The 24,696-nt window shown below is 37.3% G+C and overlaps 1 protein-coding gene across 2 annotated transcripts in view; it reads left to right on the top strand.

The window, feature by feature from the left end:
- The window catches only part of LOC140155367 (carbohydrate sulfotransferase 15-like), a 32,828-nt gene that overhangs the window by 5,276 nt on the left and 2,856 nt on the right, over positions 1 to 24,696 (top strand). The window contains exons 1-6 of one of the 2 annotated variants that reach the window (XM_072178185.1): positions 5,820 to 6,040; positions 17,347 to 17,511; positions 20,713 to 20,923; positions 21,474 to 21,581; positions 23,168 to 23,321; positions 24,513 to 24,684. In XM_072178185.1, coding sequence (XP_072034286.1) covers positions 6,038 to 6,040; positions 17,347 to 17,511; positions 20,713 to 20,923; positions 21,474 to 21,581; positions 23,168 to 23,321; positions 24,513 to 24,684 — 813 coding nt within the window. In that variant the 5' untranslated portion in view covers positions 5,820 to 6,037. Of the gene's footprint in view, positions 1 to 5,819; positions 6,041 to 17,346; positions 17,512 to 20,712; positions 20,924 to 21,473; positions 21,582 to 23,167; positions 23,322 to 24,512; positions 24,685 to 24,696 lie in introns of those variants that run through there. The other variant, XM_072178184.1, reaches the window with a different exon arrangement.

Below are 24,696 nucleotides of genomic sequence, written 5' to 3'. Positions count from 1 at the left end.
GTGTTAATATGACGGGCCGATTAACTGTAAAACATTAAACATGCAAGAACACAGAACCAGCAGCATCCACAACACTGGATAGCAGTTAGCATCAATTGCGCGCTACTAGGTCACGGGTTCGAAACCTGGCAGATGAGGCCCCTTTTTACATAATTTTTACGCAGGTCTTTGACGTCGCTATTCCATTTACAATACACGCCCCAAATAAAATTGGCCTCGCTTAAGGGGTGGGGTATGAACGTTTGGACAGTATTTATTTTGGGACATTAGAGCACATCAGACATATCGAATTGCATTCTGAATACGAAGAATGTCCTTCTGATATCAAATATTTTGATCTTTTGAATTTCGCAATGTAATACACATTTTATGGCAAATGATTAAAAATTGATATTTCAATATTTAACAGTCCTCGAAGTAAACTTTACAAATCTGATGATTTATACTTAAAGTGTATGTAGGTGGGATGAAAAGCCGACGATCAATTGAAAATTTTGACCTTTCGTATTGAAGATATGGATTTTTTTCCCAAAACACCAACAAAAATCAAGTCTTTTGGGGGAAAAATCCATATCTTCAATATGAAACGTCAAAATTTTCAATTAATCGTCGGCTTTTCCTCCCAGCTACATACACTTTAAGAATATTTCATTAGATTTATATAATTTACTTCGAGGACTGTTATATATCAAAAATTTGAAAAATATCAATTTTTAATAATTTGTCATAAAATTTGTATTATATCGTGAATTTCAAAAATGAAAATTATTTGATATTAGAAAGACATTCTTCGTATTCAGAATGCAAATTCGATATGTCTGATGTGCTCTCATGTCCGGGTCTCATGTCCCACAAAAATACTGTCGAAACGCTCAAAACGCTCATTCCAGATCCTTGTAACTGTGTGCTTCATTCGTAGCATCATTATGGCTTTTGCATCATCCATCGTGTTGTTTTGCTGTCCATATAGGCCTACACCCTACTCTTTTAACATATCTTCCCTGCTCCAGGCGCTTTCTATGATCAAATTCTTACACCTATGCTCTCATTTTGTCGCATGCAATCAACGACTTGCAACTAACTGAACATAAAACACCTGAAAATATTTTTGATGTTTTAATATTATTTTTATATTGACATGCAAGTACTCAACAACGCACGTTTAGATTTAAATTTCTGTTTAACGAAAAAAGCCAATCAATCACTGCAGTCAGCGAATCACTCAAAAGAAAGAAAGAAAGAAAGAAAGAAAGAAAGAAAGAAAGAAAGAAAGAAAGAAAGAAAAAAAAAAAGAAAGAAAGAAAGAAAGAAAGAAAGAAAGAAAGAAAGAAAGAAAGACTCAAGCAAGAAAGAAAGAAAGAAAGAAAGAAAGAAAGAAAGAAAGAAAGAAAGAAAGAAAGAAAGAAAGAAAGAAAGAAAGAAAGAAAGAAAGAAAGAAAGAAAGAAAGAAAAAGCAAGAAAGAAAAAGCAAGAAAGCAAGAAAGCAAGAAAGAAAGAAAGAAAGAAAGAAAGAAAGAAAGAAAGAAAGAAAGAAAGAAAGAAAGAAAGAAAGAAAGAAAGAAAGAAAGACTCAAAAGAAAGAAAGAAAGAAAGAAAGAAAGAAAGAAAGAAAGAAAGAAAGAAAGAAAGAAAGAAAGAAATGTTTACTCCAAAACGTCTTTTAAAAAATGTCACTCAAAAGCAAGAAAGAAAGAAAGAAAGAAAGAAAGAAAGAAAGAAAGAAAGAAAGAAAGAAAGAAAGAAAGAAAGAAAGAAAGAAAGAAAGAAAGAAAGACTCAAAAGCAAGAAAGAAAGAAAGAAAGAAAGAAAGAAAGAAAGAAAGAAAGAAAGAAAGAAAGAAAGAAAGAAAGAAAGAAAGAAAGAAAGAAAGAAAGAAAGCAAGAAAGAAAGCAAAAGAAAGCAAGAAAGCAAGAAAGAAAGAAAGAAAGAAAGAAAGAAAGAAAGAAAGAAAGAAAGAAAGAAAGAAAGAAAGACTCGAAAGAAAGAAAGAAAGAAAGAAAGAAAGAAAGAAAGAAAGAAAGAAAGAAAGAAAGAAAGAAAGAAAGAAAGAAAGAAAGAAAGAAAGAAAGAAAGAAAGAAAGAAAGAAAGAAAGAAAGAAAGAAAGAAAGAAAGAAATGTTTACTCCAAAACGTCTTTTAAAAAAGCTATTAAGGGGTGGGGTAGGCCTATGAACCTTTGGAGTATTTATTGTGGGACATTAGAGCACATCAGACATATCGAATTGCATTCTGAATACGAAAAATGTCCTTCTGATATCAAATAATTTTGATTTTTTGAAATTCGCAATGTAATACACATTTTATGCCAAATGATTAAAATTGATATTTTTGATATTTAACAGTACTCGAAGTAAACTTTATAAATCTGATGATTTATACTTAAAGTGTATGTAGGTGGGATGAAAAGCCAACGATCAATTGAAAATTTTGACCTTTCGTACTGAATATATGGATTTTTTTTTCCCAAAACACCAAAAAAAAATTAGGTCTTTTTGGGAAAAAATCCATATCTTCAATATGAAAGGTCAAAATTTTCAATTGATCGTCGGCTTTTCCTCCCAGCTATATACACTTTAAGAATATATGATTAGATTTATAACATACTTCGAGGACTGTTGTATTTCGAAAATGTGAAAAATATCAAATTTTAATAATTTGTCATTAAATTTGTATTATATCGTGAATTTCAAAAAATGAAAATTATTTTATATCAGAAAGACATTCTTCGTATTCAGAATGCAATTCGATATGTCTGATGTGCTCTCATGTCCCACAAAAAATACTGTCGAAACGCTCAAAACGCTCATTCCAGATCATTTAAAATGTCTTTAAAACTTTTTTTTATTATGATAATGAGTCAATCGATTTTCATTATCTGAATCAATATAATTGAAAAATAACACTTTGGTGTTTTACAAAAGTTCATTCCACAAATCATATACTTTGAAAAGTAGCTTAATTTATTGTTTTTAATGAGTTATGTACGTTTTACAAAAGTGTTGTTGTTTCAGCCCTCTTTACAACATAACTCAAGAACCACAGGACCTACAAAAGTATATCTGTGATGATTAAAGAGTTTAACTTCAACACTACACTATTTTTCGCTCACCTGGAACGTTTTCACTAGTTCGACTAGCGTCTTCAGCAGATGGTGATGCTGTGATATCTGTGATATTTGAATTCTTCTACACGCTCGCTATGAATTGAGCAATGCAATTCTTGCTAAAGCTAACTACCATTCGCAAGATGCTGTACGGGATGCTGTGAACTACTTTTTTTCTGCTGCTTCGACCAACAATACATCGTATAACCTTAAAGCAAAGTGGGTCATCTTTATTGTCTTGAGTATTTGGTTATTTGTGAACCAAATGACCCGCAAAATGATGTTAAATAGTAGCCATCAGAAGTTCTGGAAAATGACCCCCCCCCCCAAATAGTGCTATGTTCCACCTAAAACAAGTTCACGAAATGAGGTTGTGAACTTTAATAATGATACCAGTGCGTTTGTAAGTACTTTTTGAAAAACAAATAAACTCCCATAACAAAACACCGGTTACATTTTGGCATTTATTTCTGATTTATCCTAAATATCAAAATTGAGAGAAACGTATTAAATTATAGAGTTCCTGAAAATATATACAAAAATGAAAGAGTAGGGCCTACTTGGTATACAACATAATTATACAGTGGTATACAACAGATCACAATCATGACAGCTGTTAAAGTCGTATAGCCTAAATGTGTTTTCAAACATTTTCAGGATCTGCTGATCTGTATTTTTGCCGAGCAGGAGAGCAGAGTTTGTCTCATACCGGGGTCTCATCATATCCCTGGAAGGCCTGAATTCTTTTTGGCAGAACTATCTCTGTATCGCCAGCTATCATCACCACTGATATGGGGAAATGGGTCAGCTGAAATGCGCTTTTGAAGTTTTTCAGTGCTTTGAGTTGTAAAATATAAACAAACAAGAGATGATGATATAAAGGTATTCTCATATTAAGGTATTAAGTGTCTATTTCCAGCAGCAGGTGTAATTCCTTCCAATCAAAATATTGCTGTCATGCCACTTAGAAGATGACCCTCTCTGGTATGCCATATCTGCGGTTTGAATCAGTGTTGCTAGAGTCTCGGCTTATGCTCCTAATTGGGACACTTTCTGCCGATGCTACATGTACTGCTCTTATTTAGGCCATATGATTATACTCTCACTCTTCAAAATGAGTGAATCCTACAAAATATATTTCATACTAACAGATAGATATTACTCGTGGTGTTAGCTATTTGTTTGTCGTTGGTTGCCCATTGTCCAATATTGTTGCGGGACATAGCATTAGTTGATTATTGCAATGTGAATGTGATTCTAATATTGAAAACAATCGTGAAGCTAGTACTACTTGCTTTGGGTCCATTTTATAGGGGCCTACACTATGAAAATACTTGCTTTTGAGTACTTTTTGAAAGTCCTAGTGCGCGAGTGATGGGCTATTCCAGAAAGTAGATGCAAACCCGCTATAGAAGAGTTTGAATTTCTGGACTTTTTGTATAGTCGTGATTTTTGGAAATCCAGACTTTTAAAGTGTCCAAAGGCGAAAAAATCCAGCAGAAATATAGTTCGAAATCAGCACTCCTCAATTTGAGAACTCATTTTGGACATTTCCGTGATTTTTCCTTCATTTAATTGGATTTCCAGTCTTTTTCAAGTGACATTGGTAACTGGAATTCCAGTCGTTTTCAGAAAGCAGGCTTGGGAATCCAGACATTTCTTTGATTGCAAAGTTACTCCTCTATAGGGGGCGGTGTGCACTTATTTTCTGGAATAGCCCTATAGGCCTACAACTTGAAATACAAGTGCCCCTCCCGGCCCCGGCAAACAAACAAAAATAGAGGCACGAGAGGGTATACAAATAAGGTAAGGGGTGAAATCAAAACTCAACCGGCGGTTGACCACCGGTTCCGTCCGGTTTCAGAGGCTATTGTTCTAAACAATGGAAACCGGACGGAACCGGCGGTCAACCGCCGGTCGAGTTTTGATTTCCTCCCTAACGAAGAATAATAATAGTTGTGATAACCGTCCGGTTTCGGAAGCTATTGTTCTGCACAATGGAAAGCGGACGGAACCGGCGGTCAACCGCCGGTCGAGTTTTGATTTCTTCTCTAACGAAGAATAATAATATTGTGATATAAACAAACAGGCAAAGCCCGGGACACAGTGTCATCGACCCTATATCTTCATGGCAGGAATCGCCATGGTAGGTTAAATCCACAGCCACGATTAGCCATTTGGTTCAAACCTTTAAAGCTCTTTTAAACTAATAATTAGTCGAGGGACATAACTAAGGCTACTCACAATAGCCGGGTAATCGATCTTGGTTGTGCGTGATTAAGCTTGTATACCCCATTGAGGTCAATGGTCATCGACTTTTATACTGCCTACAGTGAGTGCAGCTGTAGGCTACTACACGCTGCACGCTGTAGTCCATAACAGGACCAACGCAATATAAAATGGTCAAATTTTGAGTTCAAAGCGCACGGCCAATTTCAAAGCGCATTCTAGCGACTATCATATCTGTTCAACACGTATTTCCAAGTTTATGAGACCAAATCTGGTTTCTTGAGAAAAAATCATGACGGGAGATATTCATCATTTTCTAACCCGGTATCAGAAGATTTTCGTCTGATATCAAAATCGTGCATAGCAATTCACGTGTATCGATCCCGTGTATTCATTTTAGTGTCCCTTCTGCACCAAATAATTATTAGCCAGGCGGTGTCGGTGTGCGGGAGGCAAAGTCGCTGGTATGATACGGTATAAATACAAAATGCTTGTGGAAGATACAACCCTCGTTGCAAAAGCCGCGCCCTGATGCTACTTTTATAGCAACACTGCCTGGCCAAAGCAAGTATTATACGCTGTATCATCACCGTGATCACATTACACGATTTTGTAACCTACGTAAATGTTGTACTGAGAATGTCATCGCTTTTCATGGAATAAGCTTATTTATGAAATCATGAAATGTGCTGCGCTTGAGCAAGAATGGTAAGTGTGAAGAAAACTTAAGATATTTCAAAATTTGTCTTTTCAAAATGAATTAATTAGCCTTCATTCTTGTATAATTGCATCGGATTTTGTTAAGGACGTTTTGATGTATCCAAAATTTTTAATGACGTTTTCAAGTCGATTTATAATATTATGTTGGACAATATATTTATGCCAAATTGGATAATGTTTTAATAGGTATCTGTTCAGTAAATGAGTTTAGAGGCCTATTCAGGGATTTCGTAATTCAGAACACCTTAAAATTCTTCAAATTTCCAATTTTAGCATCTAGATAAGCTAGTGAAGCGGACTTTTGGATCGAGCATCAAAGATATTAAAGTGAAGATAGGATTTCTTGAGTTTTTTTTTTTTTAAATCGCACGACTGCTGTCGAATCCGACCATTTTTATATAGACTGTAAAAAGTTATGATCCGACGTGGTACGGCCCGTGGGTACACTACAAAAACAGTGTTTAAACACTTTTCTAAACACAATTTTGCCTTCTTTTTGTAAACACGTTTAGGGAGTGTTCAGAAATACTTTGGTGGGGTGGGCTGGTAAAAAAGGAGGGGGGCCAAAAAAGTTTTGGACCTTAAAAGAGGGGGGACCAAAAAGTTTAAGGTGGTAGGAAAGCGGGGGCCAAAAAAGTATACCACTTCAAAACCCAAAATTTTCGCGCGCTTCGCGCGCATTGAGACCCTCTATTAACATGGCCAAGTTTGGGTTTTCAGTGCTTTTGTTTGAAAAAATGATGTGTACACATATCTATTAATTAATATAATATTAAAGATGATCAGCAACATCAGGGGCGTAGCAAGCGGGTGGACAGGGTGGACGAAGTCCATGGGCCCCGAGGGTTTAGGGGCCCCGAGCAAACGCGAAAATGAAATAAGGGGTTCAGCTTGAGGTTCAGATGGCTGAAAGTAGAGCCTTCATGACTGCCATACTATCACTTTTGTTGTATTTACAATATTAGTAACAAGAGGCCCCTAGTATGTCGGAAAATCATTAAAATTGTGTTGCCATGTTCAAAATAATTAAAGAAAAAACGATTTAATAAATTGCCGGCATCAGGCGTAGTACTATAATTATCAATCTCGACAGAATTTATGAAAATGTGGGTTGAACATGTTGAGGGGCCTACATAATGAAAACTTTACCAAGAAAATGGACAAATACTAAGTGTGAGCCAGAGGTCTGTGGGGAGACTGTTTTCTTGACTCTGTGACCTATCCTGGTCCGCATGTATGGTAAAACATACTAGTGCGTGGGATACACTGCACAGTCAGATCTGATGACGTCACAGATTTGAGCTCAACACAGAGGCTAAGTTCGACTGGAACGCAGTTTTTCAAGCTAAAAAACCATACTTCTACTTATTCAATAGGAATGAGGTTTATATTATAAGCTGGAGAATTTCAATGGCATATCAATGCAGTTTACCCCAAATTTGTACGACCTTTGGTTTTCATATACCAAATTGAGATAACTGTCCGAATCAGATATTTTGAGGCCAAAGGGGAAATTCTCCATTGAGAAGTTGTCAGACATGAACTGTTCTAGTTAAAAAAAACCATATATTTTGTGAAGCTATGTAAATCACTTGAAGTTCATTGACTAGGTGAAAAAAGTTCTTTTCAATGGCGTTTGCCCCATGTTGATACTATGAGTAGATCCAAAGTTATGAGCTATGGAAGTAAAAACAGAGAGGGTTTGACACATGCTTTAGTGGCCGTGTAGTAGTGTGCAGAGCAGATGTCGCGAAGTTTTCATTATGATGTATTCAAGTTTGACATTTTTGTTATAATTGCCATGACTGTGTAATAAATGTGACGTAGATAATACGGATAAATTACGATGAATCTCAACACAAGGAAGTATAGTAGGCCTAATCTTGGTGTGTAGAAATTTGAAATATAAACTTTAAGGGAATAACGCAAAAGTTTGATGAAGTCATAAACGAAAGTCCTTTTGTTAGGGTCAAAAGGCCGATTATGTTAGAAAAAAAGTAGTTAAAAGCTATTTAAAGCCATAATGTACGATTTTTGAAATGAGTTTGGTCAATTATTTTTCAAAAACTGATTTTTTGCCATAATTGTGATGTTTACAAATGCCAGTCCCCAACTTATATGTAATTGGATTCAACGAAATTCATTGTGTTTTAGGACAAAAGCACATCACAGTTACGCGGTTGAGATAACGAGTGAGTTTTCTGTCACATAAGTTACCTCATTATTTTGGATTAAAATGACCAGAAAACTTTCCTTTTAATATTACATAATTTTTTGGCAAAGAATAATCAAATTATAATTTGACTGAAATCGTATATTAACACTACTATTATTAAAATGCATAAGTCCATGGAGCCCTGTACGGTACGAGTGTACGTGGGATGTTTTTCTTATTTCAATGTCAAATATTTTCTATAGAATCTGTAAATTGTTGACATGGAATGATTTATAACTGGAATTTGTTTTTCAAAGGTTTCCATGACTACTTGATTCATGAGAAGACACATGGATAATTTTCATAATGATCAAATGACCCGTAAATTCTGTAAAGCTAAGAATAAAGTTCATTACACATGTTACAGGTAGACTTAGAACTATTAAATTTAGTTACGATGATAAAAATATGGAATGACTTCCTCTTCCATTTTTTTTTTTGCAGGCATTAAAGTTAAAATTCATAACCATACATTTTAGACAGGATTAGACTTTAGCAAACATGGAAACATATGAATTAATTTACATAGTTTAAAAAATTAAAATTATTGTAAATGATTTTAATAGTGCACTTTGAAAAACAAATGTGCAGCCATGCAGTTTTTCATTGTTTATTTCTAGCCCGGCGTGTTAAAAAGGTGGCCTGCTGTAGATGGATGAGGATGGCACTCTCATCATCACATCAATGACAGATGAATAAATACGTTAACATCATTCCTAGTCATATAATAAACCAACAACAAAGATTCAAACTGTTTGCCTCTTGTTTCCTGTGTGCTAATTACTTAATGTATAGTACATGTATTTAACAGCGGTCTTAAAATTCATACATCAACGATAGAAAATTGAGTCGCAAATGGCCATTTGCCGCTTCATAGCTAATTAAACCAAATAATTTTGGGCTACTTAGTTTTCCTTTTTTGCCTAGAAATATTGGAATTTTGATATTTCACATTTACGTTAGCGAGAGGGAGGGTTCAGCCTCCTACGAAATGACGTTCGTTTATAGGACTTCATCGAACTTTCGGGTTGGTCCCTTAGGAATAAGGCTAATAAAGGAGATGTTAAAAGGGCCCGTATTGCTCCTTGTCCATGGGCCTCCGAGGCTCTTGCTACGCCCCTGAGCAACATGCAACATCTGGGTTGGTCTAAGAAATACTGGCACTTTTTGTCATAGAATTTTATATCTCTTCAAAGTAGGCTACAAATATGATTTAATGTACCAATCTGATCAAAATACAATGAAATCGAGAATATATTGCAAATAAATTGGATTTCTTTGCACGTAAACTGCACACTTTGCAAATTATTTTGTACACATAGGCCCATGGGTAGATTTAGGGCAGAGTGGGCACAGGCCCAGGTACCACGGTCTTTGGGGCCAACATTAATACCTTTTTGTACATTTGCGTGACCAAATTAATCTCATATTTGACCATTTTAGCTTTTTGCATAAATCCGTTCCAATTTTAAAATATTTGACCATTCAAGCTTCAATATGGCCAATATATATTTTTTGTGCCGGTTCACGGGCATTTGTACTATCATAATAGCCACAGATCCAAATTATGCTGATGTGCCTATGAACCTCCAAATAAATCCTTTATTTCATTTATCCCTGTATAAAATCAGATAAACACCCTGATTTGGGACAAATCTATTAAAATTAAGTATAAAATGGAAAATTTCCTTGTGCTTGTATTTCATGCGCAATTGTCCCACCAGGAATGTTTCAAACATTTGCCTCCCTCAATGATATGTGACCTAGATAACACACCACTGGAAACAACACTATTAAGTATGTTTGTTATACGATGGGGGGGTCAAAAGTTTTGTCTGTCAAAAGAGGGGGTCCAAAAGTTTAGCAGTCCATCGAGGGGGGTCAAAAAAGTTTTCGAGCGAAAAAATTTGAGGTAGCCCAGCCCCCCTACCAAAGTATTAATGAACACTCCCTTAGAAGCTAAACATCATGTGTCAAATTTCTGAACATTGCTCAGTGATGGTGTTAAATTTCTGAACATTGCTCAGTGATGGTGTTAAATTTCAAAACATCTAACCTCCATATTCTAAACATAACGTTTCTAAACGCATGCCTTGACGTTTCTAAACACTGTTTTTGCAGTGTATACAATGCTAACAGTTGAAACCAAATATGGCAAAAAAATATTTTGCTTTCAGAGAAGATTCTTACATGTTTTATGCATGAAATCGGCCTAGACATAGGGCCCTCTCCCGGGGTCCTCTATAAGCTTAAGGCCCTATATATATAATTTTGAAGAGAAATAATAGATATTTTCTATTCCGAATCGGATTTTGGTGAATTGATGGTTTGATCGAAACGCGACGTACATAAATGAGGCATGTGGAAAGACGGGTAGCCATACTTCCAGGGTTGGTTCCCTTTGTGTAACAGCAATGAAATTTTGAACCTATTTCTGAATAACGGATCGGAAGCTGAATTTTCCACCCTGATTTCCCAGGATCTAGGAGTCAATGAAGGGCGTTATCATAAAAAAATATAATAAGGGTAGGCTGTTTGCTTGATGGCTTTGGGACATGCATATAGGTTTCTCCTTATAAAACCCAGGCCTGTCACAAACCGCTCACGGGAGTATCCTGCGCCTTCTCGAGCCACTTCCGGTCCTGCCGGGACTCGAACCCACGACCCCGGGATTAAAAGGCGAGCGCGCTAGTGTATAGACCAAAATGGGACTTCCCCGTCAGATCAATAACACTAAGGCACTTATACCTCCGTGACAATGCTCCACCTCCTCGTAAGACGCGTCCTCGCGCCTTACTTCCTGGACTCACTGCCAGCCATTATGTGAACGCCCAACCCTTTCCGATGGATGGATCCGCCTGGTGTTCAGAAACACCAGGGACCACCGCTGCCACAATTTCTGTCACAAACCTCTCACGGAAGTATCCTGCGCCTTCTCGAGCCACTTCCGGTCCTGCTTAGACTCGAACCCACGACAAGCGAGCGCGCTAGTGTATAGACCAAAAGAGGACTTGGAACCGCGTCAGGTCTATAACATTAACGCACTTATACCTCCGTGACAATATTTTGCACAGTTAAATATGCACATATTTTTCTGGTAATAAAACAATACTCTCTTGTTTGAGCACAATTTCAGCGTTTACAATCGCAAATCATTTAATACAAATCTTTGAGTATTCACCAGCGAAGTGGTTACATAACTCCGTGAGGGCTTCCTTGGTAACTGGATCATGCACCTTTTTTGAATTGGTAGTACATGCCATAGACTTTGTGTTGCGCTCATTTCGATCGTGGTGCAGAACCAGCGTGAACCAGTTGACATAGCGATAATCGGATTACACGTAATACTTAGGCGAATAGGAGACCTTCATTTAAGGCGAGTGGGGTGACAGGAGACATATTGCAGTTCTTGCCATTAAACTGAAAAACTGCAACATTGATAGAAAATGAGTGATAATTCAAGTCTTCGGGTCTTCATCATGACTATTTGTGCTGAGATGCGCGCGAAGCGAGCAAAAACTTTGACTTTTATCACTTGGAGGGGCGCAGAATCGATTTTTTCTTTATCTACCACCATTTCGCCCCCCCCCCTAATGTGGCCCAGGGCATGTGCCCCTTCGCTACGCCACTGCCCATACCATTGTGTGTTAGGCCGTATATAAAAAGTAATGTTTCGGTTTATTATATCGTCTGGAGGGTTTTCGAGAATTAATGACGGAGGGAATTTTGTTTTCTTCAATGTAAAAATAATTAGTTTTTTTGCAATTTTCTTTCATTTCTTTCAAATGTGACATTGTGAGTAATAAGCCTCCTAGAGTACCACAAACAGACTTGGAGGAAGTAATCTTTGTTTTACAATAAACCTATTTATATGTACGAAGTTTCCTAAAGCATTCAAAGTCTAAAATATATATAAAAACGGAGAAACCCCAGGGGACGAAAACCAAAACATTATTTTTTTGCCTTAGCTTTATTTGTCTCAATATTTGAGTGCAAACACCGCTAGGTCATAGCTGCTGCTCCTCCAACCCGTCTTAGAAAATAGCAGGCACAAACCAAACGTAAATAATTGATAGCACCAAGCGAAATCCAGAAGAAGTCACCATACCGTGCTACCAAATTATTTGAACCTCCCGCGGCGGTTTACAGCTGTTTACTATACAGTTTATGTCATATTCTCGCCGATGCATGGAGTGACGTGTTTACATGACTGCGTCAGACAGTTCTTTGTTGTCATGGTAACCACCAATTATTTGACAAGTATAAACAGCTAAAATTGGTGGTTGGAGTTTGTAATTTGGTAAATTGGAAATATGATGAGTATTATAATGGTATGGTATTTCCGGTATTTCAGATTCCCTAAATTGGTAAAAAAGAATCTGACATATCAGGATTTTCTTAGTTCAAATTAAAACATTTAGTGGATGAGAGAGCAAGAACAGTGTACCATAACCAACCCAAAGTGTTATATAATTAAACAAGACAACAAATGAACACAAGTCCCGAACGACACACAACCCAACTTGAAAAGAAGCAAGGGAATATGCCGGCATGGAATTCGAACCCACGACCTTCCGATCTCTAGACGGACGCTCTATCCCCGGACGCTCTATCCATTTAATAGGCTACCGGCTCCCACTGATAAACGGTGGTTAAAACTGGGTCTAATGTGAGCAGTCGGGGTATACAAATACAATACAGGGTGTCCCAGAAAAAATTACTGAGCGAATATAATTGAACGTAAGTCGAGATATAGACATCATAATCACAAATTTTAAAATGTAGTGCATAGCTTAGTTTCTTGTGCACTACATACGAAAATTGTATTTGATTTGGTTGACTGGTTGCGAAGAAATGAACGATTTCATAAGGCGTGCATCAATTCAGTTCATTCCAAGTTTGATCAACAGGCACTTTTTTCATACTCGCTCACCGCTTCCTAAAGTTTGTGTATTATCATTAAATTTAGTCCATATTATCTATTTTATAATCGGACGGTGTTATGTCATTCATGTTTTCACTGAAGATGAATAACAGTTTGTCCGAGAAAACGTTGGTTTCTGCAATTGGAAGCTTTCCAACTTCAATTCTTTAAGTTCTGCCAATATGTTATATTTTAACTTTCCAAAGAACATTTGACCCAAGAATAACAATGATCAAGTGCTTACAGCTTTACGTGTGATTTTTGATACCATGCAATATTAATGTTGACATTTTAAAAGATTTAAACTTTGCATTACAATTTCTTGGAAATATTCCAAAAACATTAATGTGTGTGAGAAATTTTTTTAAGCCAGCTGGAATTCTTTATGCAATAATTCTTTATGTAACAATTACGTCTAATATATCAACATTAACCAAAAAATATTTTTACAAGTACAGAGCATTATCTTACATGCAAGCTTTCATTTTCAATATCGTGCAGGTTTTCAAATTTGAACAAAACCTAATTAAATGTTTTGCAAGAAACAGATTGTTTAAAAAGAACAAAAAGGGTTTCACAGAACAAAATATGAAGCACATTGACAGTTTAAACCACTAGTGCGCATTGTGTTGTGAATGATCTTTCTTTCAAACTTGGAATGAAGTGAATTGACGCATGGCTTGCGTAATCGCTCATTTCTTCGCAATTAGTCAACCGATTCCAGTAAAATTGGCGTATAAGATGCAGAATAAGATGGGCTATCCGCTGATGTTTAGATTTTTGGATTCTGATGTCTATTACGTCCAAGTTCATTCGCCCGGTAATTTTTTCTGGGACACCCTGTACACACAAAGAAATATTACGCAAGTACAGGAGATCATTACTGATGTTTAATCGTGTCCCCAGCATAATACAAGTAAAGTAGGTAATGTCGATACGCATCCTGCACAAGATCAAATACTAAACACAATGGGGAACGATTGCTCGCTACTGGAGGAAACTGAATAAGAAAGAAAGAACAGTTTACCAACCCAAAGTGTTACAATTAAACAAGACAACAAATTAACACAAATCCCGACCGGTACACAACCCAATAACATTTCCCAGTTAAAGCCATATTATAACATTTGCTGAGGCGGACGCCATCACTGATTATTTAAAATTCGGTTTATCAACGATTATATTTTACTTTATTAAACCAATATAGCCTGCAAAAATCAAGACTCTAGGTGGTGTAGTTTTGTCAAAATCAGATATTTTGAATAAAAGGCATCATTCAGCTGATTCAGAACTCAGCCTGATCGAATGAGCGTATTTCGTATCGCGAATAGCGAGTATGTCAGTTTACCCATTTTCTTCGTCTTATCAAATGCTTGTAACTTTGCTTCTTGAGGTCACATTGCATTCAATGAGGTGTCATAATGTGCAGAATTAGATAGTGCATCTATTAAAAATGAATTTACCCACATATGGTTTAGGTTTAAAATTAGGACGGTATACGCTGCACTAAAATCGAACACGCACGATTCCCACTATACTATACTAAACGCAGGTATACAGCCTTTTCGAATAGCTCTTATGTAACCCGGTACTATGAAATTACCTTGCTAGATTTAAGCTTTACGCGTGCACCTGCAAAACGTGCATCGTATAGTACCGAATAGTATTCGAAAAGCCGTATACCTGCGTCTAATCGTAGCCTTATGTGACCCGGTACTATGAAATTGCCTTGCTCGAATTGAGCTATACGCGTGCAACGCATACGTGCACCGTATGCCAAATAGTAAAAACCTAAACCATGCGGGCAAATTCATTCTTTTAATAGATGCACTATCTAATTCGTGCACATTATGACACCTCATTGAATGCAATGTGACCTCAAGAAGTAAAGTTACAAGCATTTGATAAGACGAAGAAAATGGGTAAACTGACATACTCGCTATTCGCTATACGAAATACGCTCATTCGATCAGGCTGAGTTCACATAGTATATACTCCTATATGAACTCAGCCTGATCGAATGAGCGTATTTCGTATAGCGAATACCGTATACCGTATACTTCTATGTGAACTCAGCCTAAGGGCGCATTTGGCGGCGGGAATTACAAGCCAAAAGGGGTTGGGCAAACAAGTTTTGTCAGGCCGATGGGGCAAGCGATTTTTGGCACACATTTACCGTGTTTACTGGGCACCTTTTAAATAACACGTCTTAAAAGGGCTTAGAAAATCGGTACAAAATATCGAATTGGGAACCCAAAAATTTTGCATGTGCAAAGAGCATCTGTAGTTGTCAGCAGCATGATAGTGATACTGTTCTGACCTCTGATGACCCGGTTTGAAATTTTAATATGTTCTCCTCATGTTGAGGATACTTTATACCAAGTTTAAGCCCAATTGAGCAAACGTTGACCTTTGACCCATGACCTTTCGCGTAAAATGACCTCAGATTCATGTTGCCATGTCCCCTCATATCGAGGATTCTCTTCACCAAGATTAAGCCAAATCATTTGATCCGTGGGTAACCTTACCTCGGATGACATCGGTTGGTTTTTTTCATGCTCCCCTCATATCGAGGATCACTTCCACCAAATTTAAGCTCAATCAAACAAGTTTAAGATTTAGACTCCAGCAGTGTTGTAGGTCTCGAGACCAGGTCTCGGTCTCGAGACCATCTCGAGACCTGGTTTTGCAGTGTCTCGGTCTCGGATGTCAAGGTCTTGGTCTCGGAACTCAAAAGTCTCGGTCTCGGACCTCAAAAGTCTCGGTCTCGAACGTTTTTTTGGTCGAGACCTGTCGAGACCTGAAGAAAAAGATATGATTTTCTGTTGTTGTTCATTATTTATTCCTTACAACCCTAAATTTCAATGAATGTTGAAGAAATTGTTAAGAATAAAGATACAGAAATCATTTTACTGATAAAGTTATAAAAAGTTATAATAAGTGAGCATGTTCGTATGTGAGCTTCCAATTTCAGTTCATGATTAAACATAGGTGGGCAGGTGGCGGAAGCGAGGATCCCACTAAACTTTTGCAAGGGGAATATTCTCCACAAAAGCATAATAGATGAACAAATAGTTGCCCTGTGCAGTGTGCATCTTCTTTTCAGCACGAAAAACACTGTGTTTTGGGCCATGATATGTTAAAATTGCTCAATTGCTTCACGCACTGGCCCTTCACACACTGGCCCTTCACACACTAGCCTAATTTTGCCTCCACTGTATGTAGCCAACATTTATGAAATTTTCGCAAAATTTGGAGGAAAAATTGTAAAAATTAAGACAAATAGTGTTAAACTGCGGGTCCAAATTTCTTGAAAAGTTGGTACAATGATGGGTTCTCTTTCAAATTCTCAGTGGCACACCAGTACCCCTATCTAAACCAAACTTGAGTATCCCCCGGGATTAAACCAAGGTCTCGGTCTCGGTCTTGGTCTCGGTCTCGGAACTTAGAGGTCTCGGTCTCGGAAGGGTAGATCTTGGTCTCGGAAGGTTTGGTCTCGGTCTCTGTCTCGATCTCGGACGGGCAGGTCTTGGTCTCGGTCTCGGTCTCGGACATAGAGGTCTTGACTACAACACTGGACTCCAGATGACCTTTGACCTCGAATGACCTCGGTTTTGATTTTTTTAAACATATGTTCCCTCATCGAGGTTTCCACGCACCCAGTTTAAATCCACAGTGGTTTAAATCCAATGGGACAAAGTCTAAAATTTGAACCCTTCATGACCTTTGACCGATGACCTTTACAATCACCTCTATCTAACTGAAATATCATATTGAAACGTCGAAGCGCGATAGAGAGACCATTCATTATTTTAACTAGAGCATCTGATGAGGACCACTAGCATGATAGCGCTAGCGATACTGTTTGACTTCTAGTGACCCTCTTGATTTTTTTACATGTCCGATTGGGCAAACTTACCGTTTGGCCCAACGTGACTCATTATTTTAGTATGATTTAAGATCAAGTTTCATGCTCTGCCGATCTCTTGATTATGCTGAAAAATACCCTTTCGAATCGTTGTACTAGTGGTGTAAATTAACGGTTATTTGTCTATCCGTGTAACCGGATCACAATTCCTTCGGTTAACCGTGTAAACGTATAATTTTACGATGCAAAATAAAATGGATTTTTTTTTTTATTATCGTAAATTACAGGCGAAGATTCTATCTACAACGATTGTCATCGTCTTCCTTGGATATTTATTCCTGGTGTACACAAAATTGACAATAAATCCATTGGATTTGAGTGCTTACAAAGAAGGATCTCAACCGGCAATTGATTGGAAAAACGCATCGAGACTATATCTTACTGCACCACAGGTAATAGACAGATAACAGATATTCGTTCAAACCTATTTTAAAGGAAAGGTTCACACGATGAAAATTTAAAAAAGACTTCTCTTGTTTTTTGGAACACAAACTGATTTACTTAGCATCAAGTGAGTGACTTTTTGGTATATTTCAGACTTTACATTGAAAAATACAGCCATATATGAAATTTTCGGCCAAATTAAGGTTGCAATTTGCTACCCCGGGTTTGCTATATAGGCTCTTATGCATCAGTTTCTGTTTGAAACCCTTAACCTCTTTCACCCTAGGTAAATTAATCAAAAATAAATGTTTCTGTGTTTGGTTTAAATAAGTTAAGATGTTCATGATGTCGGTTTCACACATTCCAAACATGTGTTTATGGTTCAGTGAGGGATTCAGGTTGAATCTTTCTTAGAGGGTGTATGGAATTCAAATGGAACTTGTGCTCATTCCATTTGATATTAACATTCCCTCCGAGGCAGATATTTCCAAAATCTTCCACAGGGGGAATGTGAATTTTGAATGGAATAGCCCAATGTATAATTACAATCTCTTTTACATGTACCTGTTGCTTATTGCTTATAATGAAAGACAGAGATAAGAAGACTAAATCGCGTCTGACGTCAGGGCAAAGGCGCGTTGTGATTGGTTGCCGACCTGCGCAGTACGGCATTTTCTGTCTGGTTGTCAGAATTTCAGACGCAAACTAGTCTTTTTATCTCTGTTTTTCATTATAGTCGCTTAGGTCGACTCTTGTAGTCGGACTCCCATAATGGCTCTCTAAACTGCTCTATTCAGCATATAATTTTTGATGTCTGGTCCTGTTAATCCTGTACCATCTGCCAACATCTTGATGTAATCCTTCTTAAGGTTTGGTGGACCTCTAGCTTGCTTTCCGTATTTGAGCTGTCACATAAGAACAATTAAAGCTGCTTCCTCCTCGCTCCTTGCACAGTGCCCTCTTAGAGCTAGAAATTATGACCTTGATATGGTGACTCTCTCCAAAAAAAAGTGTTACTTCCCATGTGACTAGGAGTGCAACTGAATAAATGTAACATAAATATTTTTAGTGCATATCTAACTCATGAGAGGGAAACAGACATGTACTATATAGCCTACTTGACTCTTGACAACGTGCGCAAATCAACAACTTGAAATGAAATTTTAAAGGAAAAAAATCGTGGTTTCGGAAAGTCACTCGACCAAACTAAATGCTGGAATCATCCTGGTTGATTTAAAAAAACCAAAATACGGTACGGTATACCACAAAATTACAATTTACTATTCTCAAAGGATAAAGGACAAGATAGTAATTTGTAATTAAAACCGATTTCGAGTTTTATTTTTCCAAACCTTACACAAACTCTAACCTCATCCCCAAAACCTTACCATAACAATACAAACCCATCCAAACCTTGCCTTCATCCCAACAGGGGTGCAATTGATTTCACCTGAAAATCATGATCTATAATTGAATACATGAATGTGTTTTAATTAAGTGTTTTATTTGCTGTTTGTATTGCCAATAAAAAAAAGAGAAACCTTTCACAAAATTCGGGAAATTAAAAAAAAATCTAAAATACTGAAAATGACAACAACAAAAAATTTGAGTGCACAAGTTTTTTTCTTCTGGGTACACTCTTGTTCCGGCAGTTAACAATCTGCAAAGTTTAACGTATGTTAAAAGACGGTTAAACTCGAGCGTATAAAGGTGGTTATTTTTTGTTACGTTAAAAGGCGTTAAACTGTGTAATGTTTAGTGGAATTGTACTTTACCTGTTTAACGATACATCTCGCGCCACGGAATTTTAACCAATTATTGTTTAAAATGACAAAAGCAAATGGCGGCCACGAGTGAATGCTGGTCGTACTGCTTATGGTATCCTGAAACTTCGTTCAAATAGGTAGGTTTGAGTCAATCAGGTTGCACCAAACTCGAGATTCGTTTGATAAGTTATGCATAGACATCATTGAGACATAAAGGATGGATATTGATGCGTTCATTTGCTAGATTTAACAACGTCATTGGGATTGACATTCTAGCGATACTGTACTGTACTGTTCTACGTGCACGGTACATGTATATCACCAATGTGTGTACCGCGATGTTCAGTTTTGGGCATACGCACAATAGCTTAAAATGTAGACGAGATGCATTGAAGTATCGGTATGCTGGATACCGTATCGAGTGTGTGAATTTATTAGCGTTGATGTATTGTATTTTAGCATTGTATCGTAATGCATGCGAGAGAGAAAGGCTTACTAGATTTTAATTTTTACTCGGATACATTGCCCGGATACATAGCGGGTTGAACTGATAAAAAAAAACTTTATGCATGAAATTGTATTTTTGAACGAATCTCACAGTTGACCAAGATCTGATGACTTCAAATCTATCATGAATTATGTTTCAGTATAAACATTTTTTAAAAGAAAGAAAGAAAGTCCCAATCATAATTAAATCCAATACAACCATTGATTAAGCAGTTGTATTTCTTAAACAATCCTTAGATAAAATAGAACATATAAATCATTATTAAGTTATTAAGCAAATATTGATTAAAAGACCTAAAACAACCTAGTTGGTTAAGCACTTAAACTTGAAGCTGGTTAAAGTGCTATATGCATTTATTGGTTAAACGTTTTAAAATTAAGGGCCCTTAACCAATATTTCGACGAGAGGACCACGTAACTAACACGAGTTTAAGATTGATTAAGATTGTTTAAGACTTTTTTAATTGGCGAAATAAGAGTGTAAGAATTTTTTCTTACGTGCAACTTTTTTTTCATGCGGGTTAGAAATTTGATGAATAGGTCACCAATACAAAATTCATGCATGGACCTATTTATCAAATTTCTAACCTGCAAGGAAAAAGCTGTTGCAAGCAAGAAAAAATTCTAACCCAGCAGAAAAAAGCTTGCGCACTCAAGTTTTGGCATTAAAGTTTATTATTATTATTATTATTATTATTTTCACAATTTTCCCAAATTCGGTGATAGGTTTCTTCTTTATTTTATTAGTAATACAAATTGCAATTTCAATGGAATGAGGCAGAATTAAGTAATGTCTTCAATCGTTAAATTGAAATTCCGTATTAATTTGGTTGATGTTCTTTTTGGTTTAATTGTTTACGCAACTCTTTTCTTTGCTTACAATGTTTTAGCAATATTTCTAACCTTATGATTGTTTTTATTTGATGACATTTTCAGGTATTTGCACAGACTCCTGGGAAATTTTTGCCCGGATTTAAAAATCCTTGCTGGCCGAAGGAATCGGGTGATGGGCTGCTTTGTCTTCCGTACTTTTACTTAGCGGGAATGCCCAAGTGTGGTACAACAGATTTATGGCGAAAATTAATACAGCATCCTTTAATTGCAAAAACTTCAAAAGAACCACATTGGTGGACAAGAAAGAGACTTGGTAAGATATAAAAGCAGTTAAACATATTTATGCGAGTGGGGGTGAGGGGGACGGTTGATGGAATATAAAAATATTTTTACAATAACATTGTTATTGTTATCTGCTGGGTAGGCCCCTATGTATTATGCTGTAGTCATTAGAAAGATCAGCCTCATCCTCCCCCAAAAAAAAAAAAAATCTACAAACGGCATTTTGCCACCAACTTGCCGCCAAGTCGGATCGGATAGGAGCATTAGCGGTGTTTGCACACAAATATTGAGACCAATAAAATTGACACTTCCGAGTGACCGTATGCATATGCAGTGGCGGCGCCAGGATTTTTTTGGGGGAGGAGGGCAAAGTGATTTTTGGGGATGGGACAAAATTAACCAATCTACAGGATTTTTCTCGAGAGGGGAAAAACGTCAGAAACTTTCGTTTTGATATCTCAAGAACCGTAAAGGTGATACATTGTTTTACTACATTACCATTGTTGTGGTTTAGGTAGGCTTACATTGCTTTTACTACATTAACATAACAATGACTTTGGTTTACCCCATACACTATGCAGGATATTATAATATTATGGTGTCACCGAATGGCTATTACGACCGCATGGCAATGGCTTTGAAGAAAGCGTCACGATCCTCAGGGATCGGCAGAAGTAAGCTCATTCTAGGTAAGTTGGTCGACGCCGTTAATCCTTCCTAGTGCAGAAATGGGTTTTATTCTCCTTTTCTGTATTATCTCTCTTCTTTTTCTGACACTTTGCACAAATATTGGCTTGCACTTATAGCAGGGTCAGAATATGGATTCCGGTGACATTAACGAGGTTTCGAGGATGCTGAGTGTCTTATCCTGTAGCTGGGGTTCGGAGGCAAATAAGTGATTCATATCACTTGCAATCTACGTAGCAACAATCGGGTTTTATTCACAGGGCGCTGCCATTTTAGAACAGATGACCAGCGGTGGTTAAGGTTGCCATTCGTAACGATGTAAGTCAGTTACCAAAATGCAATATTAACTGCCGAAATCAAATATCACCACGCAACCTCTGGGAAATGTGGAGAACTCCCGCTAGAGGGCGGTTTTCAAAATGGGCACCACAATACCATTAAATGACTGCCCTATAGAGGCACAGAATAGTCTACTAATTGGAGATATTTACTGAATTCTGCACTTTATAAAGTGCACTTAAGAAGAATTTTGTAGTCCAACCTCGCAGAAATGTGTGAAACTCCCGCTACAGGGCAGGTTTCAAAATGGCCGCCAAAATACAATAAAATAAGATTCTAGAGCACTAGTAGAATTATCGTTTGATGGGATATATGCCATTAACTTTGTACTTTCGAATGCGCTGCATAAGAATTGTTGAATTAAACCTCGGGAAAATTATTATTTATCCTGGTAAAGTCATTTTGGGTGCCGGACATTGGGACGACATGGAAATTGTACCCCTTTTGGAAACTTTGAACGGTACACCGCTGATAAGTTTCAGAAAGTAACAGCATTTGTATTATGCTGTGGGTCGTGCTATATTTGTCTCGAAAAATCTGGGTCACGGGAAAAAAAGTTTGGGAAGCTTTATCAAGTTTATTTCCATGTTGTACATCACTTAAGTATACAGGTTTGATGTGTTTTCTGTGCCGACTTGTTTATTTATATTTCCATAGAAATTTGGTTTCCCCCCTGCTGCGGGTTAGTGGGCTACCATCTTTACCCTTATTATATAAACCATTACCCATTTGGGAACCATTTGTATGTGATTTCTGATAGTGTTGGTCTACTTTACTGATCCGTTGCCAATTTTCTTGGGCTTACTGTTGCTGTTTGCACTAATCATGCTAATGTAGTGATAATACGGATTTTGCTTCCAATACAGACGAATCCAATGAGCCAAGTCATGGTCAGGATTTGGTCCGCCATTACTGGGTCCCCGGCGCACCAAGCTGGTATTGTGACTGCCTAATTGGGTGGATTAAAGCCGCTTAAAAATCGATGTTATATTGTATTGTGTTGTAAACTTTCATCATTCTTTTGTCTACGTGTAACACGGGTGATGGAGTGCAGTTTAAAATCCCCGCCAAGGACGAATCATTTCACATTTCAGGTGAGATATACACAGCGGGGACCCAGCCATGGCTGCCACTGAGGTGTAGGAATGCGTGAAATTGGATTCGTCTATAATCTTCCCTATGACTAGCAAATTCCCCTGTTTCCTGTTAACTCTATAACTATAGCCTAAGTCTTTGATATTTGTCCTAGGTGATGGTTCAGCTTCCACGTTATGGGACAACCGTAATTGGACTCGGATTTACCCACATCATCAAGAAGGACCTCCTCACATCATTGCAGAAGTTATTGCGTCAATTCAACCTAGCGCCAAAACTATCGTGATACTACGAAATCCCACAGAACGGTTAGTCGTAATGATCCATGTATAATAACAAAATTGAAAAATACCGTTATTTGGGGAAAAATTATATTTACCCTATTACGAAGAAAAAGGATTTAAAGCCATAATGTACAATCTTATAATATGAAATTGGTTTCATTTTTTCAAAACTGATATTTTTTTGTCCCATGTCCCAACTTACACCTGAATGGAATCAGCTAAATTCTTTGTGTGTGCCAGGTTAACGGACCAATTTTTACATTATGAATTCAGAGCTATCCAATGCCCCATAGAACACCACATTAAAAGGCTAAAATTGCAATTTACTTTGTTATTTCGGCTTAAAATGGACAGTTATTACTAATATCATTTCAGCATTTTGAGTAAAGAATAACAAAATTAATATTTGATAGAAATCGTACATATGGTTTTAAACAGTAAATACATGTACCACCAACAAGTTTTTGTCATCTCCACAAAAAAATTATAAGAACTACATGTTTTTGATTACATACATTTAAAGCAAAGTATATATCTACCTCGATGATTCAGAATATTTACAAACATGTTGACCAAAATTGTCAAAAATTTCAATTTTGGGTATCTTCTGTCATGTTTCAAGACTGAAAAAAATACGGCCGATAGTCATGCTAAAATTTAAAAAAAGGAAGGTTTTATTTCAAACTCTAATGGTGACCCGCAGTTCAAATTGCTAGAATTGTACATTAAACACAACTAAACAGACACAATGCAATTTGCAGGCAGCAGCTTAATCAGCGCCAATATTGCAACATTGACACAAACAACTATAGAAACATCCAATCCAAACCAACCCTATCCCCAGTAGGCAATGAGGATAAAATGCCTTGCCCAAGGACACAACACGTTGGCACGAGCGGGGATCGAACTCGCAACCTATGGATTATGAGTCGGGCGCCTAATCCACTCAGCTAGCCACACGTGCTCCCACAATTGACCTCTTTGTTAAACCCCATAAGCCTTTGCGAGTAGTGGAGTAGACCTATTTGACGTCACGACGATGCGCACATCGTTACTGCCCACTTCAAGGCTTCAAAAATGGGGGGGCAAGGAAAATACGGAGGTGGGCAAATGCCACCCCCCCCCCCTAGGCACCACCACTGCCCAGTATTATTAGTATGCAATACGAAAAACTTACAGGTCCAATAACGTGAAATTGCTATCTAACTCTTACAGGTTATACTCAGATTACTTGTTTATTACGAATAGCACTACCATTTCACCGCAAGATTTCCACTCGCGGGTCGTCACAAGCATTCGACGGTGGTCCCAATGTACTACACAGCACGAGAGAAGGACTTGTACGTACAGAAGGTTGTGTTATGAAAAAAATGGGTGTTCGGGGGCGGTGAGTACAGTT

Source organism: Amphiura filiformis, chromosome 6 (genome assembly GCF_039555335.1).
Source record: "Amphiura filiformis chromosome 6, Afil_fr2py, whole genome shotgun sequence".
Classification (NCBI taxonomy): Eukaryota; Metazoa; Echinodermata; class Ophiuroidea; order Amphilepidida; family Amphiuridae; genus Amphiura; species Amphiura filiformis.
The sequence above is the reverse complement of the archived record's forward strand: the minus strand, read 5'-3'. Positions and strand labels throughout refer to the sequence as shown.